The sequence below is a fragment of the Ambystoma mexicanum genome, chromosome 8 (genome assembly GCF_040938575.1).
Source record: "Ambystoma mexicanum isolate Mex_15411 chromosome 8, UKY_AmexF1_1, whole genome shotgun sequence".
NCBI lineage: Eukaryota > Metazoa > Chordata > Amphibia > Caudata > Ambystomatidae > Ambystoma > Ambystoma mexicanum.
In genome coordinates this window covers 669,616,302-669,632,618 of record NC_090929.1, presented here as the reverse complement: position 1 = coordinate 669,632,618, position 16,317 = coordinate 669,616,302, and the positions used below count along the sequence as shown (strand labels likewise).

At 48.7% G+C, this 16,317-nt stretch overlaps 1 protein-coding gene across 1 annotated transcript in view; it reads right to left on the bottom strand.

The window, feature by feature from the left end:
- Window positions 1-16,317, bottom strand: part of P3H1 (prolyl 3-hydroxylase 1) — a 471,788-nt gene that overhangs the window by 314,165 nt on the left and 141,306 nt on the right. The window contains exon 5 of the mRNA XM_069610462.1: window positions 13,954-14,093. Coding sequence (XP_069466563.1) covers window positions 13,954-14,093 — 140 coding nt within the window. The remainder of the gene's footprint in view (window positions 1-13,953; window positions 14,094-16,317) is intronic.

Genomic DNA, 16,317 nt, shown 5'->3' with positions numbered 1-16,317 from the left:
AAGTAGAAACGGTGGAGCTTGAGGCTCGATTAACCGAAAAAATTAGAAAATTCTCCTGAAAAGCGCAGAAACGCAGTAAAAGCTTGAGAGCTAAAACACAAGGACTCCCAACACTTGAACGTGCAGTAAAAATCTGAGGATGGCTGCCAGGGGAGGGGCTTAGGTGGAGGGCAGTCATTGGCTGGGGGCAGTATGACCCAGAGATCAGTGATTGGTTACTACTAAGAAAGACAGATCAGAAACGAAACTGATACTGAGTTTTTCTTTACCGAGGATTCCCGGCCTGACGACGGGGAATATTCATGAGCATGTGAATCCATGCCAGACCCCATGCTGGAGAAATGTATTCTCTATCACCACCAAACTGCTAACATTTGCATGGGCCCCACAGTTCAGCTCAATATAATGCAGCTTGCCTAGCTTGCACTTTGTATGCCTCCAAAGACACAGAAACAGCTCCATTGCTGTGCTCATATGTAAATCTGGCGAGGGCACCTACATTCCTCGCCAATGTAATCCTTGCCTTTTATAGATGGAGAGACCATCCGCAAGACTCCATGACTCTAACCCCCACGTAATCCCATATGAGGGAACCTGCTCAATAATGCCTTCGCCCAGTACCAATCTGAAGGCCTTGCGCTTCCTCCTAACATTGGTGTTAAAGACCATGGACTTGGTTTTACTCACATTAAGCGACAGCCCATTTCTCTTGCAGAAGGAAACAAAAGTGTCCAGCTGCTTGCGGGCACCAGCAGGTGTCATGGACAAGAGTACGGTGTCGTCTGCAAAAAGCAAAGCAGGCAACTTTTCGCCAGCTAGAGATGGGGCATCTGTTTGAGCCTTCAAAAGTTTGTTGGAGACTCCATTGATAAAGATGCAGAATAGTATCAGGGCCAGAACGCACCTTCGCCCTTCTAAATGCTTATAATATGAGCAGTTGTGCGCCTGTCTGTTCGCCACCGGATAACTGCAGTACTGCTGGTGTACACGCTCTGGATAGCAGATAAGTTGTCTGGGATGCCTAGGTCCATTAGCACCTCCCACAGCCAGTGTCTTGGTACAGTATCGAAGGCAGTGCATACTTCCATGAAGACTGCATATACACTGACCTTTCTGAGGACCATGTACTTGTCACATACCACCCTGTAACCTGGTATTCTCTGGCTATTGAAAAGACTACTCGGAGACTGTAAGTAGGGTATTCTGTTTCAAGTAAAACCAGTGACTTATTAACTTTAAACGTTAACTTTTCTTTCTCTATAGGAAAAAGGATACGTCTTGAATTTTCACTCGGCTGCTTTGAGAAGAAGGTAACTCCAGGTAAGTCTCTCAGGTATCGTTGAATATTACAGTTCTTTTCTCATAGTCCAAATTATCTCTAGCCTTCTTATACTGGGTCTCCTCCGAACTGCCCCTCCTCTATCTTCTTCTTTCTACTGTCTTTGGGTTCTCAGCTGGTCTTCCCTCAGCATTTTTTTTATATCTTTGACTCTGTGGTTCTTTTGGCAGTGTATATGACTACCCACTTAATATCAGTACTTTCTCATTTCTTTCTTGACTCACTTCTCTTCCTTGTTATGTTTAATTTGACTTTCCCATCATCTTCTCAGGCTTATATTTACCTAGCCCACCTCTTTAATGTATATCCTTTCCCTTGCTTCGGAGATTTACACGCCCCTTATTCAAACGTCAATGTTCTGGGGAAGATGAACAGACCCCTTGCTAATATTGCTCTGCTCCGCCGGTTATTACAGCACATTCACTGCATCTTGTCAACATATAGCTCTTTCGCCTTTTCCCCCTTTCGTATGAGTCCTTTTCATACCTTTTCACAGCTGCTGCCTGTGCGTTGGTTCCGTCGTCGAAATCCCTCTGCCTCTGTCTGTTTTCAGATGACCGTTGAGTCTCTCCGCCCCCTCTCCTCAGCTGACTTCTTCACCTGGCGATACAGAGACTGGTTCGCATCGAGTCTCTCCGCCCCCTCTCCTCAGCTGACTTCTTCAGCTGACGACGCCGATACTGGATTGCGTTGAGGCTTCCCCGCAGAGCGATCCCCGGCACTTGGGAATTCACATGGGCATTTCAGCTGCCTCCGTACCTTCGTCGGACGATGCACTCCTCTCGTCGGATCGGCGCCTCCTGACCTCCCTCACACAGGGGTGGCCATCTCACATTCTTCGCCACCAATAACGTTAACAAAGCGCAACGGCGCCTCACCTTCTTCAAAACGCAAATATAATAAAATAACCTTGTTTTTTCGTTATGCCACAGCCGGGCTTCTTAATACGCCCATTCATAACCGTCACCTTCAAGTTCCGACTCTCCCGTCCCCTAGCAACCAGAAAACGAAAAAAAAAAGAGAAAACACAACACTTGAGCTTTGTCGGTGATTGGTCACAAAAGCTGTCACTCCACCCACTCGGGTTGACAGGATTTTCTTAACCCCTTGTTGCACGGTTTAGCCATCTCCCGCTAGTTTCACCAGAGCCAGTGCCTGATAGGTGTTTTGTGCCGTTCTGAATGGATTCCTCACACACCCGTAGACGGAGGCTTTGATAAATAGTAGTTAGTCTGTCATGAAATCCCACCTGCCGGTTGTCAGTTATCCCGCTGCTTGTGACCCAGTCTTCTAGGTGAAACAATGGGGCCCGAGCAAATACTTTCCCCCCTGCATCTAGCAATGAAATTGGTCTGAAATTGGCAGGATCATCCAGAGTACCTTTTTTAAAGATTGGGACAATTTCCGCCAGGGTCCAAACCCAGGCACCAGATCCTTGCTTAGGATAGCGTTAAACAATTTTGTTAGATAAGACACCCAAATGTTAGGTTTGTTTCCATAGAAGTCTTTCGGCACGCAGACTGGGCCGGGGGCCTTGCCCTGCTTTTGGGACATACATGCCCTCACGAACTCGGCATTAGTAAGTACCGGGGGAAACAGATTGGCACATTCTCACCATCTCTGGGTTGCCTTATTTCCACGGGGGTGCCCCTCTGGCCTGGTAAAGATTTCCAAAATGTTCAACCCAGCGCTGTTCGGGGATACAACCTTGAAGGAGGTTAGGGCCTGATCTTTTAACTGCCCCCATCATGGCCCAAAAATATTTTAAGTTCACACTCTTTATTGCTTCCAATAGCTGTGCCCTGACATCTTCATGCCAAGCACTTGCCTGCCTACAGTCCCGATCATACCCGGGAGTAGTTGTTTCTACAAGATTGCGGACAGCCCTCTGCGGCTTAGAAAAACGCTGGCCAACAAGGGTCATGATTTGCTTGTGCACTGCTGCTGGGGTGGGGGGGGAGAATCACATGGGTCTGCCCTGGTATGGTTCTCCAGAGATGGGATGATATTGTCATAAACCAGTGGAAGAACTACCCCCATGTCGATTCCACCCCATCTGACATTTCTCCTGAAATGCCCTATTATTGCCAGGTGGACTACACCTTCACCTATACCATTTAGCCTTCCGCCTGGTAGCGGCCAGGCTTGCTCTCATAATTCCAGGGTGAGGGGATTGTGGTCACTCTCCACCCTCTGCAGCACAGAGAATGCTTTCACCATCCCCCAGGCCTCCAGATTTACAAGGATATAATCAATATTACTAGTAGTCATGTTGTGATCAAAGGTGGGGGCTGCTGGGGAGTAGCCCGGGAATCGGCCATTACATGCCCTCAGGTTGGCTGACATGAACAAGACTGCATGGCCTCAGCATATTTATGTTGGCGTGTGGGAAAAGTCGAAGTCAGGGTACCCAATCCCCAAGGAATGTCCTCTTCAGATGCAATATCAGCCATGCCGCGGAGGGGCTCAGTCTGGAGATTAAGATCCCCCGTTACTAAGATCTCCACTCCAACACTTTGTTCACTATCTCCTCGATGAGAACCAACCCCCTGCCTGGCAGCACCCTGTTGTAAAAGTTGACCAAAAGGATTTATGACTCACATAGTTTTAAGCAAATCGCCAAAGCATCTGGGGAGTCCATGTCTATTTGAGAAACATATTTACACAGGGCAGCATTCACCCAAGTTACCAGAGCCCACTTGGGCGGTCTCTCGCCCCCCTGGTCGCTTGTTTAGAAAAGGTGACATATCCTTGAATGTGAGGGGGCTCCAGGGCCAAGGTTTCCTGAAAGAAAATTACCCCGAAATCCCAGACAAAAGTCAGCCAATCAAGGTCAGATAGGTATTTGTCCGCCCCTGCAATATTCCATGACAGGATCCGCACCCCAGGTTTGGCCTGAGCCGGGTTCTACCGATTTGCTGTTAGGAATTGCTCTCAACACCCTGGAATCCATTACCAGGGTGAGAGCAGGTGGAATGGGGCTTAGACCTTGACCAGGGTGACCGGGCCTTCAGCTCCTAGTGACCCACCCACTCCATGCCCACTCCATGCTTCCACTAAGCTGTAACAGCCTGTGCTGAATTCCCCACTCCGGTGGGATGGTGTATCACAGATCCCACTCTGCCACTGACATTACTGACAGGGGTATTCATTGCACTACTCTACCTACATTGCAAAACAGGGTAAGGGTGCATATTTGTGTAGCCAGGCAGCTTCCCATCCCGACCCTGGGTGCGCCCGTGCTTGCTTGCCGAAATGCACAATACCATTTGGGAGCAGTCATCTTAATTGATATCAACAGCTCAGAGGAGAGTGGGGGGTGGGGAGCGATCACTGCTCCATTTCCAGGATGCCCTGTCCCAAGCTGGGTTCTTTCACAATAACTCTTATTGCGTCCTTACCATAGGGCCCTACTGATCTTTTACATGACAATATGTCACTATGAATTATGGAAATAAATCCCCTCCTAGACCTCACCCAGTGAACCACCTGATTTGTCAAACCCTCTCCACGCTCGTGCCCACCCTCCTGGCTCTTGGGGACATTCATGAGGAAGAAACAATCCTCCAGATTGTTGGCATAACCACTGTCTGGCAGGACTGGGTATTTGGGGATGTTGGCCTCTTTAACTGCTTGCACACCCTCGCCGAATGTAGGGCGAGTTGATCAGCTAGAGGAGCCATCTGTACAGGTGCACCTTTTGCAGTGCTAGGCCCACTAGGATTCTCTTCCTCTACTGAGGCACTCCTCCTTACCTCCTGTTGCGTCTCCACCTCTGCTGGCAGTGATGTCTGGGACATTACATCCTCAGCTAAGCGTGCCAGCCTGTCGATGTCACTCTTTAGTTCCTCATTTTCCTTCTGCATCTGGGCTAGGAATTCTAAGGCGCATCTACACCCCTTGAATCCCCTTGTCCCCTCCCCCCCGCCTGAAACCCGATCACCTAGAGGCCTTGCTGGTAATTTGCCCCTCCCCTCCCCAACATCACCCCAGGGTGGTTGCGGCCGTGTATGGGTTCAGGGCAGGAGGCGAGTTTATTACAGGGGTACGGATATCCAAAGCCTCGAACATGTTACTAACCAGCACACCCAGCTGACGGAATGGAGTGTTCCTTAGCAGCCCACCCTTTCCTGTACACTCCCCCTCCCCCTTGGTCTCCACAACGGAGGGAACTGCAACCTCAACTGGGATTTTGTAATGAGTCCCCAGCGGCTCTCTCTGTACGCTTTCCACCTGATAGCCTGGGAGTATCTTGCCCACATCTATGAGTGTACCCAACGTAGCCTTGTGAGGACCCATGCAATCTTTGGCCAGTGGCCGTATCTCGTTGAAGCTGAGCTTGCGAGATAGACCCCGCTCTTCCTTAGGCCCACCGGTGCCCCCTCATTACTAGCCTGAGATATTATATTAATGTCCTACGTGCCCATCAAGCAACAATTGGAGGTTGTCCTAGTGCCCATTGACCCCCCCTTTCCGCTTTGCTTGTTTTTTCTTAGCCACCACCAGGGCCTTTCTTGTAGGATCGATTTCATTCAAAAACTCAGTTTTCCTCAATCATGGCGTTGCCTTCGTCAATCCTCCCCATGAATTTGGATGTGTGTTTTCTGGCAGAGCCATTGTCCAGGGGCCTTAAGGCTTTCCTTTTGGACAGGTCAACAAAATATCAGCGAAATACATACAGTTACACCACCACTATAGGCCAACTAGGGGTCAACTGCCAAATATAGTCTAATAAAACAATAAAACAATGGAATCAATCGTCGGATAAGACAATGTATTACTTACCGTAAAAGCATTTCTGATGGTTGTATCTGCTTAGATTCACATGCTGTGCATAGTCCGACATCCAGTGGTCACCGCGGAGTATTGCATTTTGTTTTTCGTAGTCGAAAAGGGGACGTCGACAAGGCGTGTCTGTAACACTATCCCTATAGTGACGTGCAGTGTACCCATAACCACTCACGCGTCGAGGTCCCTCTGTTTGTATTTTTTCTGCCCCGAGGGAGCCTTCTATACGTGAGCGAGTACAGAAAAGAGAGAGAGATGTAGAAAGAGGTCTATGTTCCTTCCATACGAGCGGGGAGGAAGGGTGGGCGCATGTGAATCTAAGCAGATACAACCATCAGAAATGCTTTTACGGTAAGTAATGCATTGTCTTCTGATGTCTGTTAATCTGCTTAGAATCGCATGCTGTGCATAGACTAGCGAGCAGTACCCGGAGTTGGAGGTGGGTTGTGAGAAGGAACAGTAGAGAAAAGATGTCTTAATACTGCTTGTCCCACCTGGGAATCAGATCTAGAGTGAGCATCTAGACAGTAGTGTTTTGTAAAGGTGTGTACAGAACTCCAGGTTGCCGCTTTGCAAATGGACTCAAGGGGAACATTTGCAATGAATGCTATAGATGCCCCCGTGCCTCGAGTAGAGTGTGCTCTTGGCTTGAAGGGTAGTTCTCTCTTAGCAAGAGTGTAACAGAGAGTGATGCATTGAACAATCCATCTAGATATAGTGGACTTTGAGACTGCATCTCCTTCTCTTCCTGCTGCCACTGAGACAAAGAACTGATTAGACTTTCTCAGTGGCCTAGTTCTTTCCATATAAAACATTACAGCTCTGCGCACATCGAGTGTATGCAGGCTTTTTTCTCCCAAATTGGAAGGGTTTTGGAAGAACCTTGGCAGTTCTATTGACTGGTTGACATGGAATTTCGATATGAATTTCGGTGCAAACCTTGGGTGTGTGCGTAGAACCACCTTATCTTTGTGAACTGTTACGAAGGGGTCTAGAATAGAAAGAGCCTGTAGTTCACTTACTCTCCTAATGGAGGTGATAGCTATTAGGAAAGCAGTCTTAAGGGTGAGGTCCTTAAGAGTTGGCTTGTGCATGGGTTCAAAGGGCGAGCCCATGAGCCTGGTAAGTACCACATTAAGGTCCCAGCCGGGAGCTGGGTTTGCTATCGGAGGGTGTATTCTCTTTACCCCCTCCATGAAGGCTTTGATAACTAGGACTTTCCACCATGACACCTTAAGTTGAGAGGTGGTGTATGCAGAAAGTGCCGCTAGATGGACTTTAATAGAATTGAACACTAGACCCGAGTCCAGTAAATGGGTCAGGTAAAGGACAATTTGTGTGGGAAAGCAGTGGACTGGGTTGATGCTCTTACCTCTACATCAGATGACAAATCTCTTCCACTTGCTAGAATAGCAGTGGTGAGTGTTGGGTTTTCTAGCTTCTTTGAGAATGTCCATGCATCTCTGAGGGAGTTGTAAATGGCCAAATTCTATGACCTCAGGAGCCAGGCTGCTAAGTTCATGTTCTGTGGGCATGGGTGTAGTGTCTTGCCCTTGTCCTGTGACAGCAAAGTGTACGGGCAGGGCAGTTTCACTGGTGGGGACAGGGACATCTCCAACAGGTGCGCAAACCATGGTTGGTGGGCCCACATCGGGGCTATCAGTATCATGGTGACTGGTTCCTGGTGCATCTTGTGCACTATCTTGTTCAGCAGAGGAGTCGGGGGAAAAGCGTAAACAAATTTCCCTGGCCATGGTATCCAGAGACTGTTCCCCTTGGAGCGGTTCTGTGGGTATCTGGAGGCGTAATCTAGGCATTGTGAGTTCTCCAGAGTTGCGAACAGGTCTATTTCTGGGAAGCCCCATTGTGTGAAGACGTCGAAGATGATGTCTTCGTGTAAACGCCATTTGTACTCTGAGGGCAAAGGGAAGTCTCTGCTGAGTTCGTCTGCTAGCAGATTGAGTTCCCCTGGTACATGTTGTGACAATAGGAACATGTTGTGTCTGAGAGCCCACTTCCAGATGTTCTGGGACAGCTTGGACAGTCCTGGAGAGTGAGTGCCCCCTTGCTTGTTGAGGTAGTACATGGCTGTGGTGCTGTCCGTGAGGACCATCACTGTCTTCCCTTGTAGGTGTGTCTGGAAGGCTTTTAGTGCCTTGAACACCGCAAGTAGCTCTAATAAGTTTATGTGCTTGGAAGTCCAGACTCCGTGAGCAGTCTGATGGGATAGGTGAGCCCCCCATCCTGTGAGGGATGCGTCTGTGGTTAGAGTGGCTTCCACTGCGGGGGTGGCGATTTCCCTATTCCCCATTACCAGGTTTTCCTTCGACCACCACCGTAGCGAGAGAATCAAGGCCTGCGATACCACCACTAGATCGTCCCATTGTCCGCTGGCCTGACACCACTGGCTGTTGAGCCACTCTTGCATTGGGCGCAGGCGCGCGTGAGGTACCAAATAAATACATGATGCCATCATTCCTAGCAAGCGCATTGCTTTGCGTACCGTCACCTCTCGACCGGCCACATATTGAGGGATCTGAAACAGCATATTTTGGAACCTCTCGTTGGAGGGGAAGACGAGGCCGTCCTTTGTTCGAATTAGAGCCCCTAGGAATGGTTTGATTTGGCTGGGGTCTAAACTGGACTTCTTCTCATTGATGGAGAAGCCCAGTTGGAACAAAAGGTCTACTTGTCTTCTGGGTGTTTGAGAAGCAGGTCTCGTAGGACTCCCCTGTTATGAGCCAATCGGCGAGGTAAGGGTATACCGGTATGGACAACCTGCGCAGTTGGGCCGCTGCCACTGCCAGTACCTTCGTGAATACCCTTGGTGCAGACGCTATGCCGAAGGGTAGCACTCTGAACTGGTAGTGTTTGCCCTCTATCATGAACCTGAGGTATTTTCTGTGTGCTGGTAACATCAAAATATGAAAGTATGCATCTTTCATGTCTAGTGTCGTCATGTAGTCCCCCTGAGATAGCAGGGGAATTACCTCCTGTAATGTTACCATACGAAATGTTTGCGGTTTTACAAATGTGTTCGCTGGGCGCAGATCTAGTACACGGCGCATGGTTAGGTCCTTTTTGGGTACAAGGAAGTACACTGAATAAATACCTTCCATTACCTGAGATAGGGGCACAACCTCTATTGCTCCTTTCTGTAGCAGCTGTTCTACTTCTTGCAGGAGGATGACGAGGTGTTCTGGTGACAGGCGTCGTCCCCTTGGAGGTCTGTAGGTGGGAGACCGATTGAACTCTATACAGTACCCGTGGGCTACGGTTGACAATACCCACCGGTCGGATGTTATTCCCTCACATGCTGAAAGGAACGATGTTATCCGGCCCCCAACCGGAGACGCATGGGAGGGGACCCGAACCTTCAGGTCATTTGGTGTTACTTGCCGTGGTGCCTCTGGGGCTGGAGCCCCGGCCTCTGCCCTTGCCACGGCGTTGTCCTCTTTGGTTATACTGGTTACTGGTTCCCTGATTAGAGGGCCAGTTGCCCGCAGTGTAATGCTGTTGCTGCTGCTGCTGTTGGCGTTGGCTGCGAAAAAAGCGCTTGTTCCCAAATCCCCGCCTGTTTGGAGGCTTTGAGATTTGGTCTAAGGTCTTTATGGTGTCGAATTCTTTCTTCGCATTTTCCAGTGCATCGTCCACTGCCCTTCCAAAGAGATTTGACTCTTGTATTGGCTTATTAATGAGTGACGCCTGCGTTTCTGCCTTGAAACCGGAATTGCGAAGCCAGACGTGACGCTTCAGCAGAATTCCCTGCACCAAAGAACGGCCAGCAGTTTCTGCCGCATCAAGAGTGTTCTTAATGATGCTCTGGTCAACCAGAGCTCCTTCTGTAACTGTAGCCAATAAGCAAGTTCTTAGAGGTTCAGGGGCTTCTTCGATGTCCTGCTTAAGCTTTCCCCATTGAGCATCAGCATAGCTTGCCAACAATGTATTATTATTGGCAATCATAATTGAAAACGCTGCCGAGGCGGAAATTCTTTTGCCCAAGGCATAAAGCTTTTTCCCTTCTTTATCTGGGGGTGCCTCGCTGGTTGACAGTGGAACTCCAGCCCTCTTCCTTGTGTTAGTCACCACTAAGGAGTCCGGGACTGAGTGACCCCTGATATATAATGGGTCTGACTGAGAGGGTGAGAACAATTTCTCGATTCTTGGGTTGACCCCTCTTACCAGCGCAGGGGTGGACAGCGACGGGGTGAGTCGTCTCTTAACCGAGGCGAGGATAGGAATAGTTTGACTAGCTGGAGGTTTTTCTTTAATAATCCTCTCGACGAAATCAGTATCTGGGGTGACCTCCCCAGTTTCAACTTCAAAATGCGCTGCTGCCTTCCTCAGTAGCACATTGAAGGTGGGCTGATTGTCTACTGGAAATGGGTTCCTGACCAGTGTGGTCCGAGGAGAAGAAATGTCTATAATGTCGGGGTCTGTAGACCCTGATGGCGACTGCCAGGGCTGTAAGCCACCTTCACCTGGGTCCTCCTAGTAGCCCTCCTCACCTATGTTAGTGTCATCATGAAAACCTTCTCCCTCTTGTTGGTCTTCATTATTCACAAACTCATCCTCTTCCTGGAAGTGAGAGTCCTCTTCAGTGAGGTCGTAAGAGGTCATGTCTTCCTGTAGGGGGTTAAAGAGCTTCGGGTATTTAGCCCATGGCCCCTCCTGGAGTACCTCCCTTGGCCTCTTGGGTGTCCTATTTTCTGGGATGGCCATGGACCTGTCTAGCTTGTCCATACATGACTGGAACCTCTCTACAGTCCAGTAAGGTAGGCCAGAGCGGTCTGGGAGTGAAAAGGGAGTTCCCTCTCCCTGTAGTTTCTTAGTTCTGTCCCATAGCGTCGAAGATAAAGTCCCTTCGCCTTCTGAGAAACCCTCTATCTGGCTAGGGTCTTCTGTCGACAGTGGGAGCTGTCCCAGCCTACCCTCCGGCGTCCTCAGCGCGTTTCTTTGGCCTTGTGAGCGGTTTTAGACGTGTCACCCGCCGTCCGTCTCTGGCCGTCTTTAGAAGCTATACGCGCGAGGCTTTCGGCGATCAGCTTCTCCGTCGAGGGATTGCCCGCCGTCGCGCTAGACCATGCCGAGTCCTTACTGCCAACGTACGCACTCTTGCGAGGCGCGCCGCCTGAGGATTTGGGGTTAGCGCCCTTATTTACAGAAAGCCCAGTCGCCGGTCGCGGAAGCAGTGGCGGGGAGGGCTTGCGACCCTTACGGTCGGCGGAAGATGCCGGTGGACCCGCGCCTCCGTTGACGCTATGGCTGCCTTCGTCTTCTACGAATGCGTGCCGTGGAGTATGTGCTTATGTGTTTTTCTGTGTTCGTCCTTGTCGTCGAGGTGTTCATCCCCATAAGCAGGGCGCAAGCCGGGCTTGTCTGGGCCGGGGACAGATGACGAGGAGCGGGAACGCTCCTTCGAGAGGTCTACAACCTCCGTTGCGGAGGCCGTGTAATCACTGTCCTCGTCACATTCGGCGGCGGCAGCTGGCGAGGAGTCAGACCTAGACATCGCATGGCTGCCCACATTTAAAGTTTTGGGTTTAAGTAACTTACAGGCCGCACAGCCGTCCTCTTTGTGATCGAGGGGCAAGCAACGGTTACACCGTTTGTGCTTGTCCTTCCAGGTAAACTTGCCCTTGCAACGCGGGCAAAACCTAAAGGGCGTCCTCTCCATAGCTGAGGGCATGAAATGTGATTACGACCTCGAAAGAGAGGGAGGGAAAAGAGAAAGGCATTCCCAGAGTGTTAACAAAGAAATGACCAACAACCCCACTCTCCCTACTGTGTTAGGCCGGCGAGGCCCGGCCACGTGTTCGGCAGCGCCGAAGGATCTCCTCCGCTCGTCCCTCCGTCGAAGATCTTGCTCGGCAGAGAACAGCTTGGCAGCTATGTCGAGGGAGGGATCTATGTGATAGTTAATAATAATAAAACGACCAAGGGTCGAGGAAATGATTTCGCAATGTCTCTCGAGGAGCTCCGCTTAAAGGCGACCAATAACTCAGCGGAAAAAAACAATCTGAGGGACCTCGACGCGTGAGGGTTTGTGGGTACACTGCACGTCACTATAGGCGTGTTTTTTAATCTGCTTAGAATCACATGCTGTGCATAGTCCGACATCCAGTGGTCACTGTGGAGTATTGCATTTTGTTTTTCGTAGTCGAAAAGGGGGCGTCGATAAGGCGTGTCTGTAACAATGTTTTATCGACGTCCCCTTTTCGACTACGAAAAACAAAATGCAATACTCCACAGTGACCACTGGATGTCGGACTATGCACAGCATGTGATTCTAAGCAGATTAAAAAACATCAGAAACAACAATGCACAATAATACGTAATAATAAAAATGGAAACAATGGATACAAATTATTAGTAAGGAACTTGATTGCGTTGCCCAACACCACACTTCCCTTCAGCCAAAGCTGGTTTTATTAATTGCAATTATTAGTGCAATGGAGGTGGACCCACTTCGCCACGCTACATTAAAAATAAGCCAAACAGCCAATTTGATTCCAGTCCAAGTTCACCCCTTAGGCGACTTGAGTTGCTTGTGCTGCTTAGGCTGTGCAAAATATATGCGATAAACAGCGCAGAGCGAGGCACGCTCGACAGCTTAAGAGGGCTGCCTGAGTCCAACTCCCCCTGCTCGCTCCTGCACACTTATGAGCAGTACAATAGAGTCCCCTTAGCGTTCTCCCAACAGCAAAAATCTTGGGGATGATATTAATGAGTTTATAACAGGTTCAGCAGGATCAGCAGATCGTGACTCAAGTGACTCAGCTTTTCTGCGACATTCACGAAGCAACAAACTGCTATAGGATCAGGTCAGCAAGGTGCTGTAGAGTCAGGTCGTTGATGAAGAGGTGGGGCATGAAGAGAGCACTGCGGCTGGGGCAGGGTCCATGCAAGGTCTCTATACCGGGTGTTCAAGATAAAGTTGCAGCCTTACCCCACATTAGATGACACATTTCAATTCTCTCTTCTGCCATTTCCCACTCCTTCTGGCTTTCAGTGAGTCCGTTTAAACATAGCCCCAGCCCTCCAGAACTCCCTGTAGGAGTGAAACTCCCATGCCCTTGTTCCTGCAGGCTTCAGCCCTGTGGGTGATGGCGGGATACAAAGAAGGCTGGGGCCAGGTGCTCAGAGGCAGCAGCAGCAGTCTCCCTTGCAGAAACTCCTGCCTCCTTGTTCCCGCGGGCTTCCGCCTTGCGGGTGATGGCGGCATACAATAAATGCTGTGTTCCAGCGGGCTTAATATAAATATCATATTGTCTTTCTGATGCTTTTAAGTGATATGGGGCACATCAACATGCTACAATTGAGAAAAAGGTATGTATAAGGTAAACGCAGTAAACAGAACACAAAACCATTTACTACAGTGTTTGTGTATGTAGCTGAATATGTTCAGCAGTTTCAATGCGCCCTGTCCTACACGCAAGATATCTGGGTGGCCCAGAGGGCACGCTTGTGCGAGGGTAAGTGCAAAACAAGAGTGCAGTCTTGTGAGCTTACTTTGGCCACATCTCTCTAGACCTGCAATTTTGTTTTGATATGCCAATGATGCTGTAAGGAAAGAGACACATTTCAGCCAGTTTTAGGGTCTTCTGTGAAATATAATGTAATACAGAGTAGTTTTAGTGTTCGAAAGATATGTGCCACATCACAAACTGCACACATTAGCTACGGTGCTACAAAATAATGTACAATTAAATGGGTATATATTTTAAAACTTATCACTGGGTAAAGTTAATGTTACTATTCTGTTTACTTTAAAGATAAAGAGTAATCCCAAAATGACCTAATTTGTATTAAGAAAATAAACTCACCTCTCTGGGATGAATTAGTTTGGCTTGATCTTCACCAAGAACTGCTGCATAATATGCTAAATTCTGATTCATTACTTCATCATTGGGAAAGAAAAGCAGAAACGTTTTGGCACACTCAATGGCCTTTGTGTAATTTTCAGCTGCAAGCAAATTAAAAAAAGATTAAGTCAGAAAATTATAGAACACATATTTTATCATACACTTTCTTCCAAAGGGGAAAAACAATGGTGTGGGCATTTTCATCAAGACTCAAAGTATCAATATAAGAGTGAACACAACCACATACTGCTTGCAGGTTAGGAGGGGCAGGCTTGTCCAGTTAACAGACTGTGGTTCTCAGATAGACGTTTTGTGAGATGGCAAGGTTTGTCAAGTTCTCTCAAGAATATATGTGCAAGTAACCAACTGTTGTAACTGATATCCAGAATAGGCGACACAGTCAAGTAATTAAATAGTTACAGCAGGGGTACTCTTCTATAAGCGCTTTCTCAAATAAAGGTTTCATTAAGGTAGCGCTTCGAGTTAAACTTCAATGATCTGTATAGAAACTGCAGTCATCCATTTGCTCCCTGAAAAACACGATCCCGGGACCAGATGGGTTGACAACCCAATTTTATATGAAATTTGCCCGCATCCTTGCGACCCAACAAGCAAGCCTGTTCAACTCATTCCTGACGACGGGATCCACCACTCCCTCGATGGAGGAGTCGTTGACAGTCCTCATTCTAAAGCCAGGGAAAGACTGTGACCAATGCGCATCATACAGGCCCATCACACTGTTAAATAATGATGCCAAGTTGTTCGCAAAAATCCTGGCGAACAGATTAGCACAGATCCTTCCAGACATAATTCACCCAGACCTAACGGGTTTCATCCCAGGACGCAGCACACAAGACAACATTCGGAGAACCACGAACATAATGGAGTCATCAAACAAGATGGGGCTGGAAATGGTAGTCCTATCACTCGATGCACATAAAGCCTTCGACATGTTGGACTGCGGCTACATTAGAGAAACACTACAGCACTACGGATTTGGCCCAAACTTCGTAAAATGAACGCTAACTACCAACACCCCTCTACGAGGCTTAAAATTAACTGGGCCAGCTCGATCAAAATCAACATAACAAGAGACATCAGACAAGGATGCCCTCTTCCCCCCACTCATATTTGCACTTTCGATGGAGCTTTCGCCAGTAGAATTTGCTGCAACTCGGCAATACATGGTCTTGAAGTTAAAGGAGAATCTTACAAAGCAGCCCTATATGCCAACCATGTACTACCGACGATAACCGGAGCGGAAGAATCCATGAAGGCACTGTGGCTAGAATTGGAAGCATTTGGCGAGGCCGCAGGATTTAAAGTAAACCTCACAAAGTCTACGGCAATGAGCATCAACGTGCCGAAAAAGCCCAAGGAAGCGCTGGAAGCTAACTATCCAATCCCATGGGCGAAATCACAACTCAATTACCTGGGGGTCCAGCTACCACGAAATACAGAAAGAATATGCTAAATAAACTTCCTTCCCCTGATTAGAGAGTTTAGAAATGACAGAAGCAAGAAATATCATGGTTCGGAAGAATCACAACACTGAAGATGAACCTGATCCCAAGGCTGTTCTACTACTCCCTAGCCCTCCCAGTAAACATTCAGAAGAAGGCCAACCACAAGTTGCAGGCAGACATTCTGAAATACGTCTGGGAAGGAAAGAAAGCGCGAATTCCGAAGCGCATCATGCTATGGAGCTCAGCGATGTGTGGCTTAGGGGTCCCAGATGTGGCCAGATACTGCCTTGCGGCACAGCTCTCGCATGCCTTTGCATGGAAGTCAATCACCAACCGGCCCTGATGGTTGAAGCTGGAAGAAGACTGGTGCTTGAGCCCAATAGAATCGCTTCTGCATATGAAGACGCCTTGCACTGAGACCCCCTGTCAGCGACTAGAAACACAGCGATGAGTTGGAAGAGGGCAGCCCGGCTAAGGAAGTGCAGAAGCACGACAGGTCCACTCACCCCCATATGGGACAACCCAGATTTCACCCCAGGCATCACCCCAAACAGCTTCAGCAAATGGAAGGAAGGACGACTATGGAACCTCGCAGACTTCTTCGAGAATGGAGCCCCGCTGAACTTCGAGGCCTGTAAAGCCAAATTCCAAGTCCCAGAGACTGAGAGGTTCCGGTATGCACAACTCAGGCATTGGCTGTCAAGTGAAATAATAAGCAAACACAGAAGCAGAGAACTAACAGCCCTAGAACGAACACTCACGACTAACCCCCCAAAGGGGAAAATATCCTCCTTGTACAAGCTACTCAACAAAACAGACCCAAGCAAAAAAGAGGCCTACATGCTGAACTGGGAGAAAG